The sequence below is a fragment of the Anabrus simplex genome, chromosome 5 (assembly GCF_040414725.1).
Source record: "Anabrus simplex isolate iqAnaSimp1 chromosome 5, ASM4041472v1, whole genome shotgun sequence".
Classification (NCBI taxonomy): Eukaryota; Metazoa; Arthropoda; class Insecta; order Orthoptera; family Tettigoniidae; genus Anabrus; species Anabrus simplex.
The window spans coordinates 343,862,962-343,884,905 of record NC_090269.1 but is presented as its reverse complement, the minus strand read 5'-3'; the positions used below and the strand labels follow the sequence as shown (position 1 = coordinate 343,884,905).

Genomic DNA, 21,944 nt, shown 5'->3' with positions numbered 1-21,944 from the left:
CGATGCATCTTCCCGGCTGTTATTCTGGGTTTTCGAGTCCAGGGCCGCTATCTCACTGTCAGATAGCTCCTCAATTCTAAACACGTAGGCTGAGTGGACCCCGAACCAGCCATCAGGTCGAGAGAAAAATCCCTGACCCAGCTGGGAATCGAAGCCGGGGCTTCCAGGCGAGAGGCAGGCACACTACCCCTACACCACGGGGGCTGGCCAATTTACGAACCCCTCTCACAATTCAAATGAAATCAAGGAAAAAAGAACATTCTACTTGAAACATTCATTCCATATATTTGTCAGAACTTCTATAATAAAAACAAACCCTGCCTCCATCTCTCCAACACACCACCACTCCCCCCTCCCCACCCCACCCTCTCCCCACCAGCCCTGCATCTCCCCTTCCCCCACCACTCGTCCCATCCTCGCAAACACAGCTGAGCCAACAATCGACATGATCGTACGAACGGGACCGTTAACTTTGAGAAGGCCGGGCCATTTCAAGATGATAACGACCTTTTAAGTACTGTAAGTTTAAAGTTTTTCAAATCAATTTTACACCTTTTACTTATCACACAACTTAATTTTTGCCATTACAGATTAGAACTTCATTGACGGTTTCCACTATGGTCACATACAGTTTACCTTGCACCTGTTATCTTCTCTAACACAGCTCCTCAATTTTGTCCCTGCCCTCCTGACCATTTAAAATAAAGCAAACACCTAGCCAACATTGGAAACAATCATCGAGAACGAGACCGCTAAATTGAGAAGAAATTGAGAATGCTGCTATTCTAAAACTTTAAATTCATCGGCATTTTTTCATCACTTGTCACATCACTTGTCCATCACCTGGCACATTGTCTCCTCTCAAACTTGGTTTCTCAAGCTTTTTCGCTCTTCTCCTAGCCATTCATGGTGATGGTGGCTGTACAAAGACAGACTGTCAGCCTGAAATTTCAACACAGTGATTCTGTCCTGTTTGAATTGTTATCAAACTGCAAACTTTTTAGACTAAGAAGTCCACAACCTCACTATAAGCACTTATTGCTCTTTTCTCTCTGTATTAGTTTTCATTTCTTTTCTTCTTAGGTTTAACGCACATTGTAGACGCAATTATGTTTTATATTTAAATTTTTTCATTGAATTTGTCTCAACGAGTTATTTATTGCTCCATCTAATGATGGAAATATTGTATATTGTATTGTTTTTATTTCTGTCATGTCTCTTTTGTTTTTCATTTTTTTCTTCATTATGATTTTAGCACATTTTTAGCTTGTATTATGCAAATTACTTAACCTCCTCACCAGCTTATTTCACTGAAGATGCCTCAAACAAGTCAAAACATGTTTGATTTTTATTACTCCATCTAATGATGGAATTATATTATGTATTGAATAGGAGGATACATTTAATTTTTTACTTTGTAAAGTAAGGGTTGATCCATACAATTCAGCAAATACTCACAATACTCACAATATTCACTGTTCAAAGGAGTACAAACATAACCATAGGATCAGGGTTTGAATCCGGAAGGCAGTCATGTTTCCATTTCATATGAGTTACATAATATAATTAAATCTATAAATCGAAAGCAACGTAGAAGCCATGGAAATGTTTATGATGGCTTGGAGAAGCTTGCTTTTGATAGTGATAATGAATTGCTGATGGAAGTCCAGGATTTCATCTGTGATTGAGAATGAAGGTAACAACAAACCTGCTGATGTAGAAGAACTGGACCCAGAACTTTGGAGATAAATATGTCAGAAAAATCCTACATCTGCAAATGTAACCACAGATGATTTTATTGACATCGACAGTGGAGTGATTATGGGAAACAAAATTATGGAAGAGGACATAATTCACAGTGTGATGCAAGAAAAGGAAGATGGACATGTGAGTGAAAATTGTGAAGAAGATGGAAATACTAGTGCTGGTGAAAGTGAAAGAGAAAACCTGTCTTGCTGAGACTATAAATGTTTCTAGTGAATTATGGCATTTTTCTGATTAAACAGATCAATGCTCCCAATAGTGTAATGAATTGTGCAAATCTGATCATTGATTACTGAGAAGAGTATATTGTAAAATCTTCAGTATAAAAGAAAATTACCATTTTTTTATTTTTTTAATTTTTTTTTTCTAAATGAAACAGTTGAGTTATCCTACAGTCAATAAAAATTTCAGGATGTCTAACAATGTAGACCTGAATAAAAAGTATACTTGAATAATTGCATGTCTATAATAGTTGTACTTGTATAATTTAATGTCTAGAATGGTTTGTAGTTGTGTATGCTCAGTTGAACAACATTTCAATACAATTAAAATTAATTTCACAAACCCCAGCATTTCGTTATTCTGACATTTGGCTCTATCAATTGATCCTATCATACTTCCAATGCTAGATGTTAAAAACTGTAGTAATATTTTGAATGCTCAATTGGACAAAAATTCAAATATTCTGACACACTGAACAATACCAGCTATTTAACATTGTTTCTCATACATAGATTATCCAGTCAGAATTGGTGAATTTTCTCATTTGGTGAGTAATGACCTGAGTGTTTGGCTCCTTAAAACAGCAATTATCACCATCATTTCGAGAGCATAGGATCAGGGTTTGAATCCGGAAGGCAGTCATATTTCCATTTCATATGAGTTACATAATATGATTAAATCTGTAAATCGAAAGCAATGTGTCCTAAGTTCATTTCAGCAAATTTGGTTTAATATCTTGTTACAATAAGATTTTTGTTCTCTTTTTAGAATTATATCATACTATTTCCAAAGAAATATAGAACATAAAATAAAGAAGAATAATATAGTCCTATGTCTAAATTCCGGTTGAGGTATGTTGTGCTCTCACCAATACGTGATTTAGGACACTTACTTTCAAAATATAAAAATATTCCATAAAAATTACCTTGAAATCAAGAAATGTGTTCAATACCTTGTCCGTGTAAGTTGTGACTTCCATGCTGGGGCAACCATGAGTTGCGAGCACTACCACGTCCACCCGTTGAATGTGTGGAGCCAAGCCTCAGTGAACGAGACAGTGGATGTACACGGCTAAGACGAGATGATGTCTGCTGCTGCTGTTGCTGTATCTTTTGATGACCCAGCAAAGCTTGAATCAATTGGTCCAGAGTAGCCAGATCATTCAGAGGTGATACCTCATTGACAGCTGAATTGGCAGCAGCACTGGTACTAGACCCGAGACCAACAACATGGGCCAACTGAAAATTCAAAGGAAATTGAATGCTTTACTATAAGCTCTATTTAATAGAAGGATTTATCAGATGACCTGCAAAGAAATATAATTTCTATCTGAATGGAATTATTGCCCGCCTAGCAATTTTGAATGGAAAATTCTAAGTTCCCATGGAGGGAATTAGATATTTTTCACCAATAGAGCATCTCCATTGTGGAGATTTATCTCCCGTATGCAGTTATCAGACTGTGCCTCTTATAATGGGCTTCTGATAAGTTCACCTGCATAAACCCCAGCGTCAGTGGGTAGGGTCTGACACATCCCACTCTGATGAGTCTAGTGTCAGACCTAAGACAAAACGCTGGTTAATAGAGCAAATGCCTGAAAAGCCTTACATCTGATCTGTTTTTGACATGCTCTATTGGTGAAAAATATCTAATTCCCTGCATGGGAACTTAGAATTTTCCATTAGAAACGGTATGCGAATAAATATTTTTTTGTTGTGAACAAATCATCCGCATTTCAATTGTTTCTTATGAGAAAACTTGTTTTGATATATGGGTGCTTTGGATTACAAGCATGTTGTCGGAACGAATTATGCTCGCATTCCAAAGTTCCACTGTAAATGCTATAAACTACTGCTTTAGAACTCTTATTAAGATTTATGAAATTTAAAAAAATTGATATGTGCAGTAATGTGTTACAGATTATAGTGATTTTACTGACCTAAGAGTATTAGATAATTATGTGCAGCCTATTATCCCCAATTGTTTGAAGTGATATATTCTTAAGAATGTACATCAAATAGATGCATGTTGTTACATCAATTTCTTAATGCCGTTTTCATGGATGTTTTCTATTTTGCATGCTTTAACTACTGTTATTGCCTAATGTAAGTCTATTTGATAGATAAGGTACTATGCTGATTGTAGCCTTAATAAACCAATACTCACATCAGCTGAAGCTCGATTGTAACTAACACGCTTCACCTTCCTGAATGTGACATCATCCATAGCTTCCCTTACAGCTGCTTCAAGTGTCGAACTGAGATCCTCAGGTGGAATGTTGGCAACATTTTGCATCATCCTAAAAGAAAAAGAAAGAAGATTATCCTAGGCAACAAATGTGTGCGTGAGTAAGAAAAGGGACCACTTCTCGGTCAACAGTTCACAAATTAATTGTGAAATTAATTAAATTAATAAAATTAATTAAAACCACTCAAAGGAGTAAAATGTTGAATTTTTGTTTTTGATAGCTATGTATTGCTTAGACTGTTGTCTACTCATTGCGTGAATTTAAAAGCCCTCTGACAGTAATTTGTGCTAAAACATGATGTATATTTAATACTAAGAAACGGGACCGCTTTTCGCATAGTAAGCGAGGCTCCACACAATTACTCGCTCGCGCTCATAGCTGTGAAAGCATAAGATTAGATGACTTGGATATCTTATCTTATGATAAGTAAACGCTAACAGGTCACTTTTAAAAAAGGCAATACAGTAAATCCTCAATTATCCATTCTAATGCCCGGGAAGGGGTGAGAGGTTAATAAAAAGAAACTGGATAATTCATACTACTAATTTTAATGGACTTCAAAGTGCATAAAATACATACCATGTAACCTTAAAATGCAGTGCATTAAACCCTCTTTAAAAACAAAATGTAGTCAAAGCTACAACAAATACTAAATATTCACCTAAATTACCAGCAGACCATAAATAATTAATTTACCTGGTGTCATTTAAACTGCTTTAAAAAATCTGTTACTTTCTTTTGCACTCTCCTACAACTTATTTTCTTCTTTATGTTCATTCTGAGCTTTCTAATTACAAGAATGTCTGATAAATCTGTATCATCCTCTTGCTCCAAGAATTCCATTAACGTTTCAGCCGACTCCAGTGCGGTCTGAAGCGGTACGCAATTGTTTGTGACGCACTCTTCTTTCCCATCCCCCTCACTTTCACTCGTCACTTCACAGCTGACTGCCAAGTTCCCGTTCACACTTTTATTTACTATTTCGTCATCAGTTAAAATGTGATGCCCAGGCAGTACATCATCAGTATGAGCCACTCCTCAATGTTACTTTCATCCAATTCTCCAAAATGAATGTTATTTTCAATAGTGTTCAGGATATTTTTGATCATCAATCCCTTATTTTCATCTTCATCAGTGAACCCATGAAAATCACCAGCAAGCTCCTCGACATCAACATACAATTTTCTCCACGATCGATTGATGTTCTGAGCGGTTACTAGATCGTATGATTTCTGGGCAAGATAAAGTACTTCTTTTAGATCGAGTTTTTTCCAGAACTCAACCATCGACGTTTCTTTGGAAGTAAGAGGCCTAGCAATTCCCGCTTATAATGTGCCTTAAAGGTTGTGATGACGCCTTGGTCCAATGGCTGAATTAATGAAGTTACATTAGGTGGCAAATAGGAAACAAAAATGTTTCCATCCTCTGATATCAACTCTGTATCAACAGGGTGAGAGGGTGCATTATCAAGAAAAAGGACGGCCTTTAATAGCAAACATTTGGACGCCAATAAATCTTGAACCCGCGGAACAAACTTATTATGGAACCAAGTCCTGAAAATATCGCGTGTCATCTATGCAGACTTGTTATGACAATAATCTACTGGGAAATATTTCATCACTGTTCCTTTGAAAGAACACGGATTTTTAGCTTTACCAACAACAGCTAATTTTAATTTATGGTCGCCACTAGCGTTCGTACAGCACAAGATGGTAACACGCTCTTTACTAAATTTGTGACCAGCAGCTGATTTCGCTTCAGCAACTGCTAGTGTTTTACTGGGTAAGCGCTTCCAATAAAGTCCAGTTTCATTGGCATTGTACACTTGACTTGGAACAAAATTGTATCTCTCAATTATGCGCTTAAACTCGTATATAAAGTTTTCTGCTGCACTGCTGTCACCACTTAGTTTTTCTCCTTCGATGTTTAATTCTCGAATGCCATGTCTGTCCTTAAATCTCTTAGCCAACCGTTTGATGTTGTGAGGACCCTGAGAGCCCCATCTTATTGTAAAAATTTGTGCTCGGCTTGTTATCATAGGACCAATAATAAGTACACCTTTGCCTCTCTTTTGCTGAAACCACATGAATAACGCAGCATCCAGTTCTTTTAAAGATGATGCTTTCATTTTTTTATTTTTTTTTAAATTTAGCGAGTCCATGCGAACTGTTAGAACTCGCCGCGAACTGCAACACTTTATCTTTATTCTTCATTAGGTCCCACACTGTTGTTACACCCACACCGAACTCTGATGCTAAATTTGAGGCTAGTTCACCTTTATTTAACCGTTTGATTATATTAACTTTATTTTGTATGGTTAAAACTACACATTTTCTTTTTACTGCAGATTTTGATCTCAACATTTCTCAGCTGTTAGAACGGAAAATAAACGTTCAACTTTATCAGTCACTCTCACATTTCCTTACTTTGCACTACAGTACTAATAGCGGAGGTTAACTATGACAGACCGCTAGGCTGGTTTCCAATTCCTGTGCATTGTGAAATATTTACGATGCCGTAGCCTGTGGTGAAAATATTTAACCTTGACAGAGAACGATATGAAAGATCCACGTACATACTCGGAGATGTTACATGGTACCAAATAAGTTGTAGGTATCATTCTGAAGTAGAAACAACCAGCATACTGTACTCTATGCTCCGTGGGCTGGGAGAGAGCATACTACAGTACATTATTCCTCAACAATGGAATGGATAATAAAGTTTGTGATTGTTGAATTTCAATAGCATCCCTCATCTTTCGTAACAGTTAAAAGTTAAATAATTTTATACAATATAAAATTACGTAGTAGAAAAATGTATGAAGTCATGTTTCCAATGCTGATTGCCGGTCTATGCGCATGTACGTTCAGTAGTTACTGTACGTTATGATCGTGGACTCAGGAGTCGGAGAGTCAATTTCCAGTCGCTCCAAAACAGAATACTGTATCAAGATATCTTGACGTCAAGAGCTGGGTTGAGTGGCTTAGACGGTTGAGGCGATGGCCTTGTTACCCCAACCTGGCAGGTTCAATCCTAGCTCAGTCGGGTGGTACTTGAACATGTTCAAATATGTCAGCCTCGTGTCGGTTGATTTACTGGCACGTAAAAGAACTCCTGTGAGACAAAATTTTTGCACCTCGGTATCTCTGAAAACTGTCCAAGTGGTTAGTGTGATGTAAAACCAATATTATTATTATTATTATTATTATTATTATTATTATTATTATTATTATTATTATTATTGACATCAAGAGTACACTCATTCAGTTTTGGAGCAACTGTACATTGCTTTTAAAAAATCAAGATTCTTTTTGGCGACGGATAATCGAGGTTTTACCGTAAGTTTTATAAACATCCTGTCTGCTCCAAAAATTTCCGATTCCGATGGAGACTTTCAGTCTATTTCATACAGTGGAGAAATGTGGTGTTTTCCTTATTATTCGTATAGTTGTGTATTTAAGTTCATTAAAATTGACGCAAGTGTGATTGATATAACTTGAAAACAATATTCTCTTACCCATGGGTAAATAATGCAAGTATTGAGCTCGTATTATTATTATTATTATTATTATTATTATTATTATTATTATTATTATTATTATTATTATTATTATTATTATTATTATTATTATTATTACTTGTAATGTATGGCTATGTAATGTTTACATCCACTTAGTATTAGTATTATTATTTACATAGTTGGATGATCACACTGTTTGTGAGGTTATGTCATGAAACATGAACTGTATATAGACATTTTTATGAGTTCAGTTAATGTAAGAACCTGTATATAATTTATTATTACCTATATATATGATTTGTAATCCATTACAGTATTTTGAAACACACTGTAACATTCAAAAAGTCACTAGGTAGGCGAGAACTATGGAGAATATTCTGTACATTAACAATGTTGTTAGGCACTCGAGAATTTACAAGAAGGTACTTTGTAAGGTATCTTTCTAGAAGCCTGGCCAGGCACCTATATAAAGAGGTGGTCTTGTTGGTAGAGACAAGTTATTGTTTAGTTGGAGTTATGGTTTAAGAGGAGTATACTTGTGGCCACGTGTTGTGGATAACATGCTTGTAAGCAGTCAATTGTTTTAAGGTTGCAATCTCCATGTGGCATGTGCTTAGTGATAGGCATTTGTTAAATATGGTGGTGTGTTGATGTTATCGTAGTGAAATGATTTGTTTGTGATGGCCATGATTAAGGTTATCTATGTTTAATTTGTAAATAATTGTGAATAAATCCATGTACCAACTGACAGCATTTTGTGTGCGCCTTTGTGGATACATTAAAACGTTTTAAAATAGATTAGGTTCCAAAATAAGTAGTAATAATTCTCACTATGTCAGGGCCTAGTGATGCAGCAGATGTTATTGTGAAAGATTTAAAACAATATATAGACAGTGATGTGGCATTACAATTAATAAATAAACTTGAAACCTGACGGTGTACGTCTTCATATATCTGTATAATATATTTGAACTTTTTGTATGTGTTGTTGGACCATTTGCATGGCACATTTGACACTCCTATGTTGGTAACACAGTGTATTCGACTGCCTGAAATGTGTACGTTAACACCATCTGTGCGCGCGCTGTGGAACTTGTGGTGAGTTTGAACGCAGTTAGACAGATAGCGCGTAACTCACTAAACTGTGGAAGCGTGCTGGGCGCTTGGAAACGGCTGTGGGTTGTCTTTTTTTTTAACTCGCTGGAGCATAACGTGGAGAACTGAGTGTCTCAGGCCAGCTGGCAGATTCAGCATGCCTAGTACAGGCATTGGGTGAAAAACATTCTGTATCCCTTTCAGGGATTGGGAATTGTAAATAATGTATATAACATTAATATTTAAGATGAATATGGTGAGGTATTTGTTTTAAGGTGTAGTGTTGCCTTGTGGTTGATAGTGATTGTTCGGTTGCTTAATTCATTATGGATTATTTCTTTTATTTGGTATGTAATTTTCTTCATTTCTGTAAGTACTGCCTCTCTTTATTTGTGGATATGTTTTTTCTAAATTTTGTATGTGCATCGTAGTTTGCGTTCGTAATTTTAGTGAGACATAATTTATGTTTGTTTCATTTTTGACATGTGGACTTGTATTTTTGGAGCCATTGTATGTGCATCGTGACGTCCGTTAAACCCTTGGTGTGTTTTGATCATTTCTCATTTTATTTTTCATATTATTTATTTTATTTCTGCTAAATTTGTGTGTGTTTCTTGTGATGTTCCCTTCATGCGGGTGTTTTACATTTGATTTATTGCTGCCCGTACTTGTAAATCCTGCCTGTGTGTGACGTTACATTTTATTGTGATATCTTGTTTTATTTATCTTCATTATTTTATTACGGGTTTGTTTCTCCTCTCTAACTGTACATTTTGAATTGTGCACCGAACAATCTCTGTTGACACTAATTTTCCCAAATAATAATAATTATTATTAAAAAGTAATTTAAGATAGATAAGTATATTTTAGGCTATTTGGTGACAGCAAATTTCTATATTATTCATTTTACGAGTAGTGTTTCTGTAGAATGTAAGGACATTGTTAATGGAGGGCTTTAATACGTTTGTGTCATCGCTGTTGCTTTGTTGAGTGGCCTTATCACCTCGAACCGTGTCAGTTGCCATTGTTGGTTATCTGTTCTTATCTTTGCCTGTCGTTACGTAACTGTTGTATTGTTATCTTATCGCGTGTGTAGTCTGCCTCTGGATGCTGTTGCATTCGGCTCTCTCTAATTGTTGTTGCTCTCTTACGTGTGTGTTTTTGAGTATATGATTACTAACATTTTGTATTACCTGACCGGTTCTCTCTTGAAGTGTACGGCATATGAACGATGACTTCTCATTTCTTTCTGTTCGTGGTTTTATATTGGTGATGCTAATTTTACTATGCTATTCGGTTCTATTTCTGGGATATGCTATGTGACTGATATTTTTCGTCAGAGATGTCTCTGTGTTTCATTCGTGCGACGCATTTTGCATTTATCATTTTCTATTACGCGTTCGGTGTAGTGAACCCTCCATTAAGAATGGTCCTTAGACAATTGTTTTTTAAAGTGTAGATATCATGTAAAATAATATATTGTAGGTTTATTCAAGGAGCTCCTTTCTTAGTTAGGTCGCTAGGGTTAGTATTTCATTTTAAAAAATTATATTTTCTTAAATTTGGTACTATTTACAAAAATTATTTATTTATTTATTCAAATTAAAAGATGGTATATTTATCTGTTAAAAACCTCACTTTAGGATTATAAATTATTTGTTCTAATTTTAAAGCACTATATATATCAAAATTTCTCCTTTTTTGAAACAAAAAACAGAATTGTTATGTATTTATTTTTATTTACTCAAAACTTCAATATTTCTTGTAACTAGACCAAACTGATTTATTTCACCTTTTTATTTTCTGCTAAAGATGTATTAGTTTGTATTAATTTTTGAATTAATTATAGTATAGTTTTTGAATAGGGTGTACAAATTTTTCTTGTAGATGCTTGTTCTGGTTCCCTTGTTGATCCCACCATTTGTTCCTTGGGAAGCGGGTCCCTTCTTTTAAATACTCTCTCTTCCACATTTATTTTAATTTTATTTTTGTGTTTTGGTTCCATTTTGGTTTTGTTGCTTCCTTGCTGGGATACGCTTACCCCATGGTGTCACTAGCCGGACATCATTTTGATACCACTTGTGTGAGGGGGCGTGTCAGTGACTTTCCGCTGGATCTATCGAATGTTATTTCAGACTACTTCAGTGCACCCCTCAAGTTTGAAAGTGAAAATTCTGGTGAGGATAGTGATTTTGAGGAAAGTGAACCTTTTGAAATTTCCACAACAGACGAGTTGCAGGAGGACTCTGTTGATGTGGACATAAGTGTTCTACATGATGTTCCCAGAGTTCAAACAGATCCGAATATGAGGTTAAAGAATTTGTAATCAAGGGTTGTGGCTGTACAAGAAATTGTACTGGTCATTCTCCTGAAAGCTTCATTCATTCTTCGAGAATAGAATGTCAGGAACTGAATTACAATTGTGGGGAACATGTCAGTCACCACCATGTATTAATGATGGGTGCGATTAATGCAATAGTACGAAACAAGCCAATGGCGACAGCTACTAAGAGAAAAAATTATGACAGGAAAGAAGCACAATTTATCACTTCAGAGGGTAGGAGGTGTGTCAGTCATTCTTTCAATTTGTATTCGCTTGTGGCTCTAAGAGGCTAAGAAGTTTAAAGGAACAATTCAGGAAAGAAGGGGTGCAGCCTAAAATTCACCAAAATGTTTTAAAGACTTCTCAGTTAAAATCTATTCCTTTTGATGATCGTAAACATGCAGTCAACTTAATGAATAATTTCAGTGAACAAAATGCGCTTGTCATGCCCGGCCGGATCCCTAAAAAATGAAGAAGTGATCTCATACTTCTCCCCGACAGCATGTCTAAGAAGTACGTTCATACATTGTACTCTGACAGTTATAAATCATTAGAGAGAATTCCTGTATCACTCTCTTTCTGGTATTCCATCTGGCGTACATTTTGCAGTAACATAGTAGTTCAGAAATCTAAGACTGATCTTTGTATGACTTGTAGAAGCAATCAAATTGTAATAGGGAAACTGTCAATTATGGATGAGGAGGAAAAAAGAAATCTGTTGGAGAAGGCTGCTTATAAAAACATCATAAACAATTGTAGACAAGGGATTAGACAACTGTAAACTCCTTTGTCTCTTGGGCCACATAGCTGTAACAAAGGCACAATGCATTATAGTTTTGATTTTGCCCAACGGGTGCACTTACTATACAATCTGCAACAAGTTGGACCCATCTTTTTTCTTACAGGCTACAAAGTGGGTCTCTTTGCCATAGCGTGTGAACCACTTAACAAATTTGTTTTGTACATTATTCCAGATGCTTATATTGTCAGTAAAGGAGTAAATACTGTCTTATCCCTTGTACATCACTTCTTGGAAAAATTTTCAGTCGGTGAGGAGCATTTAGATTTCCATGCTGATAACTGTGTTGGGCAAAATAAAACATCTTAATGAGATACCTCATGTGGAGAGTTATGACAGGAAAGAATAGCAGTTGAAAAATTTCATTCTTACCAGTGGGACACATAAAATTTCAACCTAATTTGTATTTTAGTTGTTTAAAGAGAGCATTCTAGAAAAATGAAAGTGAAGTTATTGAAGATGTAATTAATGTCGCCTGTAAAAGTTGTCAGGTTTCTAGCTCTATTATTCCTGTTGCTGTTGGCACAGAATCCAGAAATGTAACAATTCCTACTGATGACTGGCAAAACAAGTTCCAAGCTGGAATGAGAACATTCCACAAATAACCCAGATACATCAATTTGTGTATATGAAAGAGCACCCAGGTGTAGCGTTGACAAAGAAATCCATAGTTTCTGACGAAGTACCCTACACCATACTTCCAGAAGATCCACCGCCTGACTTCAGTGACCTTCCACAGGTCATCAAACCTCAAGGACTAAGCATCAATAGACACATGTATCTCCATGAAAAAATTAGACCCTTCGTATCAGAAGATAAGAAAGATTTACTATGTCCTGCTGCAACAATGCCGCCACCAACCACCTCAAGTGAAAATCTTACAGAGCAGGCTTCTGTTTCTCCTCCTCTGCCAATAATTACACCATCATCATCTTCAAGAAGTGTAACGCCTAAAAAAACAAGTAAGGCTCAGAAGAGAAAACCACCAACTCCGAGAAAATTCTCCCCAAAGAAGAGGTCTCGACCCACCGTCAGCTACTGTGGAGAGGCAGGACATTGAGACCAGATGGTGAAAGGGCATAAAATATGCCCAAAACGAAGGCTTCAGCATAAATAACTGATATTTCTGTCTTATGTTGGCTGTGATTAACGATCATTAAGGTATGTGATAATTTTTGTAAAGTCCAGTAGTGGTGCAATTAATTGTCTTCAGTGACCTTCTGCAAATCATAAAACCTCAGAGACTTAGCACTGATAGATAGATCTCCATGAAATAATTTGACCGTAACTAATATCTGTTAGTAATTTTCGTTATAAAAATTCTATGTCAGAATACCGGTGAAGATGAAAATGCAAATGCCAGCGTAACTTCCAAATAGTTTAGTAGTTATTTGTGTCACAAAGTAACTAAATTTTTAAACAGCTCTACTGAAAAGTTATGAAATCTTATGTTGTAACATTACATGCTAATGTAAGGCCTTAATTTCTTTCAGAGGCATTCAATTCAATTACATGATATTAGTTACATATTATGGAACACGTCAGTACCTTTATATCAATACCCGACATAAATGGTAATCTTTACTGTGAACTTAATGGCAATATAAGCCATTTGCCTTTGCCAGAAGACAAAAGACAACACAAAATACCACAATATTTGAAAAATATTTTTTCTGTGACCAGGAATTTGCTTTTTTATGTTTTAATCTTTTTTCCAAAGTTAGATCGCATCCCTTCATACCCCGAAATCCATATAAAAGAATATGAACAATTTATTTTGTACTTGGGGATTCTTCTTCTTCTTCTTCTTCTTCTTCTTCTTCTTCTTCTTCTTCTTCTTCTTCTTCTTCTTCTTCTTCTTCTTCTTCTTATCCTCAACGCTAAGGTTGGTGGGTAACATGCATGTTTCCGTTCTTTTGCCAGCAGCTTCAAGTGGCAATTGGTGTGCTTGCCTTTAATGTTATCTATAAATTCCACTCTAGGTCTTCCTTTGGTCCTTCTGCCTTTCATTTTCCCTTCAAACAGGGTAGTACACCAGTCAAAATGATGCAGCAAGTGGCAAACAAAGCTATTTTTTCCTTTGTTCAAGGTTTCAACCAAGGTACGTGTCTCATTTGATTTTTTGAGAACGTTCTCGTTTAGGACTCTATCAGTCCAAGGTATTATTAGTAGTCAATGCCAGCACCACACCTCAAAGGCCTTGAGTTTCATCACTTCTACTTTTTGCAATGTCCATATTTCATGGGGCTATACCAGTGAAAAAAAGAATTATAATTATTTCACCACAACATTCTGACCTAATATTTACAATTATTGGAAATAAAATGTATAGCTTACATATGATCATTTTTATTTTCATTTAAACTTATATTTACATGATTACAGTACCTTCCTAAATACACTGACTGACAGAGCAAATGCAACACCAAGAAGGAGTGGTCAAAAGGGATGAAAGTTGGGGAAAAAACAGAGACGGCACGGACGAATAATTGATGTTTATTTCAAACCGATATGCAGGTTACACAATGCGCACGGCATCGACTCAGTAGGATGTAGGACCACCGCGAGCGGCGATGCATGCAGAAACACGTCGAGGTACAGAGTCAATAAGAGTGCGGATGGTGTCCTGAGGGATGGTTCTCCATTCTCTGTCAACCATTTGCCACAGTTGGTCGTCCGTACGAGGCTGGGGCAGAGTTTGCAAACGGCGTCCAATGAGATCCCACACGTGTTCGATTGGTGAGAGATCCGGAGAGTACGCTGGCCACGGAAGCATCTGTACACCTCGTAGAGCCTGTTGGGAGGTGCGAGCAGTGTGTGGGCGGGCATTATCCTGCTGAAACAGAGCATTGGGCAGCCCCTGAAGGTACGGGAGTGCCACCGGCCGCAGCACATGCTGCACGTAGCGGTGGGCATTTAACGTGCCTTGAATACGCACTAGAGGTGACGTGGAATCATACGCAATAGCGCCCCAAACCATGATGCCGCGTTGTCTAGCGGTAGGGCGCTCCACAGTTACTGCCGGATTTGACCTTTCTCCATGCCGACGCCACACTCGTCTGCGGTGACTATCACTGACAGAACAGAAGCGTGACTCATCGGAGAACACGACGTTCCGCCATTCCCTCATCCAAGTCGCTCTAGCCCGGCACCATGCCAGGCGTGCACGTCTATGCTGTGGAGTCAATGGTAGTCTTCTGAGCGGTCGCCGGGAGTGCAGGCCTCCTTCAACCAATCGACGGGAAATTGTTCTGGTCGATATTGGAACAGCCAGGGTGTCGTGCACATGCTGAAGAATGGCGGTTGACGTGGCGTGCGGGGCTGCCACCGCTTGGCGGCGGATGCGCCGATCCTCGCGTGCTGACGTCACTCGGGCTGCGCCTGGACCCCTCGCACGTGCCACATGTCCCTGCGCCAACCATCTTCGCCACAGGCGCTGCACCGTGGACACATCCCTATGGGTATCGGCTGCGATTTGACGAAGCGACCAACCTGCCCTTCTCAGCCCGATCACCATACCCCTCGTAAAGTCGTCTGTCTGCTGGAAATGCCTCCGTTGACGGCGGCCTGGCATTCTTAGCTATACACGTGTCCTGTGGCACACGACAACACCTTCTACAATGACTGTCGGCTGAGAAATCACGGTACGAAGTGGGCCATTCGCCAACGCCGTGTCCCATTTATCGTTCGCTACGTGCGCAGCACAGCGGCGCATTTCACATCATGAGCATACCTCAGTGACGTCAGTCTACCCTGCAATTGGCACAAAGTTCTGACCACTCCTTCTTGGTGTTGCATTTGCTCTGTCAGTCAGTGTACTTATCCAGAATTGGGAAAGGGGTCAAACACCACTCCTGGCAAACAATATGAATTATGGTATCCTTTCCACAATTTTTTTCTCTCATTTTACATTTTCATTTCAATTTATATTTGTGGGGTAGCTTACTAATTTATTTTTGCTCTGACTGCCATCTCCTGTATACCCCCCCCCCCCCTTCCCAAAACTTTCCCTCCCACATAGGCATTTTAGATACTAATTTATCTTTCAAGTTTGACCTCAAAGTCATCTCCGTACAGACCATGAAGGCACTTGGAGGGGTGGAAGGTAAAGGCTTCCACTATCCGTAACCTCGGCACTTGATGGGATAGAGTGGGAGTTGGGAGTGATCAGGAGAGAGCCATTCTACTGGGAGATGGCAGTATATGCACTGTACAGAATGTCCTTGTCCTTTTGCATTTTAATGTTTGTCCTTGCCTCCTTCTCCTTGCTTACTCTTCTGATACTGACCTGTCATTGTGTTTGTTCTATTATATGTTCCCATTCATTTTCCTGTCTTTCAATATAAGACTTCATATGACACTTGTCACTTGTTTGTTCCATTCCATTACTTGGTTATATAAATCATGAAGTGATCTATGATACCTATTTTCCTATTTGTATAACATTTATAAATATTGTGTTTGCTAAAATAAAAATTTGACTAGTTATGGTTTATGAATTTCTGACAGGTCTGAGTCTAGAACAGGCTGATTATAAATTGAAATCAGTTGTTAGCAATTATGGTTTTGTATTTATCAACAAGTTTGATATATTCATCAGATTAAGATACCCAATTACCTACATATTCTTTGAATTCTTTGATGTTGTTTGCTATGTCATTTTCTCATTCAATCCGAAATTCATTAATGTTACATATTGGTTCAAGTCCCGCTGGTTGACAAAAATTTCACCACCAGAATGTTGGCTGACAGGGTAGGAGAGGTGGAGGTATACAATTTCTAATCACTAGATTGCGTGATAAAATCCTGGATTCAATTTCAAATCTCTCTGCAGTGTTCATACGGAGTAAGGCACATGTTGATGGTGATTAGTCCACTGGATGAAGATGTTGGGCCTTGAGCAGACACCCTTGCTGCTATTTGACAGGAGTAAGCCATGTATCAGCTCTCCCTTCCTCCTATCATATATCATGTCATTCATTTAATCTCATTAACTCCTCTGATTAGGTTGACATCAGGAAGGGCATCCGGTCATACAAAACTCGCTATGAAGATTCATTTCACTTCATACCCAACCCCATAGGGAAATGTTACAAGGGTTGAATATACATACATACATACATACATACATACATACATACATACATACATACATACATACATACATACATACATACATACATACATACATACATACTGTACATACATACATACATACATACATACATACAGACAGGCAGACAGACATACCAGTAGCGTGCATTGTGGGTATGCAGGCTAAGCCGGGCTTACCCGTTGGACTTGAGAAGCAAAAAGTAAACACTTTTGTAACTGTAAGTGCAATAATTCATTTTATCTTGTCAGTTGGCAATACTATTTTTTTAATAACTCATTTGCTGTAATGTGGTTTTCTGCGGTATGTAGAACAAATTCTGCAGTGCGAATTTCTGCAGTAGCGAGGGTTCGCGACACACCTACCGCTTGGCTCACCCAGCGTAGAATTCAAGGTGACGCATGCGTAGTAACCGCGCCAGTAAGCGAACTTGGTAAGCCGAAAACTCAATGCTGCCCGGCTTGATCGCACGGTGTAGCTGTGTGAAGCAGCTTTGTTTGAGTTTATGATACGTTTATTTACTGTGATTTGACTTATTGCTGGAACAGCTCTTGCGAGTAACAACTGACATCAGTGAAAAGTTTTTTAAAAGTACGAGTATCCAGTTCCTTTTAGAACTGAAAATTAGTTTTTTCTTAAATGTAACAGTGTGAGAAAAACTTGCCTACTAATAGGTACCAGCGTTGTAGTGGACCATGTGACGTGCTTCTATAGGAGCGTACGTTCTAATGATTTCCATAATAATAACATGCAACGTGGGCAGTGCTTATAATTAGCCTGTGTCGTAAGTGCATAATTGAGTATCTATGTAGAAGTATTTAGTGAAATGTAATTTCTTCTTAGTTTCATTTATCATAATATTTGCGATGGCTGACTCAATTTGTGTGATTGAAAAACTGTTGGACAAACCGTTTCGTTTTAGGAGCTTATATGAGAAACTAGGAATTTTCCAATCTGGAAAACCTTCAGATATGCCCAACCTTAAAGGGACGCATAAAAACAAAAATCAAGAGTACGTTCGTCATTTCAACCTTCACAGTACAGTAAAACAGAATGGATTTCTGGACATTCCAAATTTAATAAACTATTTTGCTGGCCATGTTTACTCTTTGCAAAAGAACGAACTGTTTGGTCCGACACTGGTTTTGATAATCTGAGTAATTTGCACAATGCCATTCAAAAGCATGAGAAATTGCAGTCACACATTTCTGCATTGAGAACGTTTCGAAAGTCTAGAATTGATATTCAGCTTAATGCTCAATTTCGTGCAAGCACTGTACAATATAATGAGACAGTTCGGAAAAACAGAGAGGTACTCAAGCAATTGACTGATGTGTGTTTTTTAGCCTCTCACGAATTTACCATTCCGTAGACATTCTGAAGGTGAAGATTCTTTGACAGGGGTGCTTACTTGGGTGCATTGAACTTTCTCGCCATTTACGATGCGTCGTTATGTACCCACCGTGTTTTGCGAAACTTCAAACAGGATACAAAATGAATTATTAAAGGCTGTCAGTGATGTAGTTTTGAAAAGTGTGAAGGCAGAAATAAAACACGCTATCTTTGTTGCCTTTTTTCTTGACGAGACTTCAGACATGAATTCGTCTCAGCTATCAATTACTCTGAGATATGTTGAATCTGAAAGTGGCAGAGCTCACGAAAGGTTCATTACTTTCACTGATGTCAGCGCAGATCGAACAGCCAGTGGTTTGCTTGAACATGTGAAAAACATTGCTACTGAGTTTGACTTAAACTACAGGTTAGCTGCTCAAACGTTTGACGGGGCAGCTGTGATGGCCGGCCACACAAATCGACTAAGAACCAAAGTGCAAGAATGCTTTTTTTTTTTTTTGCTATTGGCTTTACGTCGCACCGACACAGATAGGTCTAATGGCGACGCTGGGACAGGAAAGGGCTAGGACTGGGAAGGAAGCGGCCGTGGACTTTATTAAGGTACAGCCCCAGCATTTGCCTGGTGTTTTGAGACCTTAACGTGATTAGGACAAGCCCTCTAAACGATCTCATGAACTGAAAGAATTTACAGCTAAGAGGATGCCTAGAAATGCTCCAGCACGGTAGAATTTTTCATCTCATCTTGTTCACTCGGTGAAAGAACATCGCACTACATTCCTTGAATTTTTTCTGAGTGTTTTAGATGAAAGCTCAAACTGGGACAGTGAACAGTAGTAGCGGCACAAGGTTTCATGAAATTTCTAACTAGTTTTGAAACTTCCTTTTCGTTACTGATTTCTAGCAACATCTTTACCTCCACTGATATCCTTTTCAATGTCCTTCAATCTAAGCATTCATACGTCCTATATTGCTCCGAGAAAGTTCACGAAATCAAAAGAGAATAAAGCTCAGGAATAAGTGCGGCGTAACTTGGGCCGAGACTCTGGTCATCAAAATCAAATCAAAATCAAAATCTCTTTATTTGCAAATGAGGTGTCTACCTCGGTGGCAAATGGTACACTAAAATACATTATTGTCAAGCACTAAATATTAAATTAACAAGAGAAGAAAATTTTTCCTATAATACAATATTATACAATTTACGCTAACAATGTTTTCTATTAAACACACAGCTCATCCTTAATAAATTTATATTGTTTACAAAATTCTAATTATAATATCTTCAAATGATACTATAAAACTGGTATAATATTAATATTTACATTGCATTTATTTATTTACTATTTTTTTTTTTTTTACCCGTTCTGGATCCTAAGTAGCATAACGACCTGCTGCGTCTTAACCAGAGCCCCTTTTGCCACCACTTTTCAGAGTTCCTGAAGGGCCTTCACAGCTACCGTAGCGGTCCCAGGGCCCTCGAAGTCCCCACTGTACTTCACCCCTACAGGCAGTCCCCTACTTTGGCTGTCCAAACTCCTTAGACCAGGGGATGGAATTAATTTATTCACACACATTGTTTTTAAATTTACAATAACCTGCACCGGTCGAATGCCCTCTAACACTTCATTTATTTTCTCTGTTGCTGTTTATTCTCTTCTTGAATATCTGTACAGATTTTGGAAAAGGATCAAACACTACCCCTGGTAAACTGTTCCACTCCTTCACACCCTTCCCAATGAATGAAAATTTACCCCAATCGCTTCTGCTAAAATTCCTTCTAATTTTATATTTGTGGTCAGTCCTGCCGATATAATTATTTTCCAACTGAAGCCTCTCACGGATATCTCCCCATGCTTCTTCTCCTGTATAGGCTCTATATAATCCTGTAAGTCTAGTTTTCTCCCTTCTCTTACTTAAACTTTCCCACCCAAGTTCCTTTAACATTTCTGATACACTACTCTTTCTCCTGAAATCCCCTGTTACAAATCTTGCTGCTTTCCTCTGCACACTATCTATTTCTTTTATTAGGTATTCTTGGTGAGGATCCCAAACACTGTTTGCATATTCCAATAATGGACGAACCATACTCAAGTAACTTTTTTCTTTTAATTCTTTGTTGCATCCTTTAAGTAGCCTCATTATGACATGTAATGATCTGTATGCTTTCCCAACAATGTCATCAATATGACCCTTCCAGTGCAAATTACTTTCAAATCTCACACCTAAGTATTTGCACTTGCCATCTTTTGGGATAACTACCTCATCCAAAGTATATTCAAATTCAGTTTTAAAGCTCCTGTTTGTAAAAGTTGTAACAGTTGATTTGCCTCCATTAACCTTCATATTATTTTCTTCAACCCATTGTTGGATACTTTCAAGGTCCCTTTGTAATTCTGAACAATCCTCAATGTTGTTTATTTCTCTATAAACAATTATGTCATCTGCATACAATCTTATTTTTGATGTTATATTGTTCCCTAAATCATTTGCGTATATTAAGAAAAGTAACGGACCGATTATACTACCCTGTGCAATTCCCTTCCAAACTTTCTCTTCCTGCGATACATTATTTCCTACTTTGACTTTCTGAACCCTTGAATTTAGAAATGCTTTTATCCAACGTGTAACCCTTACGTCCAATCCTATTCCCTCCAATTTCTTTAATAATATTCCATGTTCCACTCTATCAAAGGCTTTGGAAAGATCTATGGCTATGCAATCTAACTGACCTCCTGAATCCAACTGATCTGATATGTCCTGCTGAAATCCCACCAGTTGTGCCTCACAAGAAAATTTCTTTCTAAATCCATACTGGCTCCTCATGAACCAATTTTTATCATCACATATCCCTCTGATGTACTTCGATATTAAACTCTCCAGAATTTTACAAACTATACTGGTCAGGCTGATTGGTCTGTAGTTCTCTGGTTTCCTTTTATCACCCTTTCCTTTATAAATTGGTATTATTATAGATTCCTTCCATTCCTTTGGTATTACACTATTATTTATGACATAGTCAAAGAGAAATTTTAAATAAGGCACTATGTACCACCCCATTGTCTTTAATACCTCCCCAGTAATTTGATCACTTCCTGCAGCTTTTCCTTGCTGAAGCAGTTGGATTTCTCTGAAAATATCTTTGTTTGTGAATGAGAAGCTTCTTGTTTCCCTCTGTCTCTCTCCCTCTCTATCTTCTGTTTCGGTTTCCAACTCTTGACAATCATCTACTGAATCTCTAAATTCCCTACTAAATAGGTTTGCTTTCTCAGTATCTGTTAAATAGTGTTCACCCCCTTCTCCCACCATTGTAGGAATTTGGACTCCTTTTCCTTTTTGATTCCTGATATATGAATACAGCTTTTTCCATTTCCCTTTGTGGTCATTACCCTCTTGAAGTATGCCATTCATATAATTCTCTTTTGCTTCCTTTTTCACTCTATTCAGTTCCCTCATTAGCTGTTTTCTAGTTTCTCTATTCTCCCTACCCTCTTTGATTTTCCTGTTTAC

General features: G+C 37.7%; 1 protein-coding gene across 1 annotated transcript in view; it reads right to left on the bottom strand.

The window, feature by feature from the left end:
• LOC136874525 (uncharacterized) overlaps positions 1–21,944 on the bottom strand; it is a 256,905-nt gene that overhangs the window by 16,672 nt on the left and 218,289 nt on the right. The window contains exons 11-12 of the mRNA XM_067148162.2: positions 4,153–4,285; positions 2,939–3,224 (exon numbers count right to left, since the gene is read on the bottom strand). Coding sequence (XP_067004263.2) covers positions 2,939–3,224; positions 4,153–4,285 — 419 coding nt within the window. The remainder of the gene's footprint in view (positions 1–2,938; positions 3,225–4,152; positions 4,286–21,944) is intronic.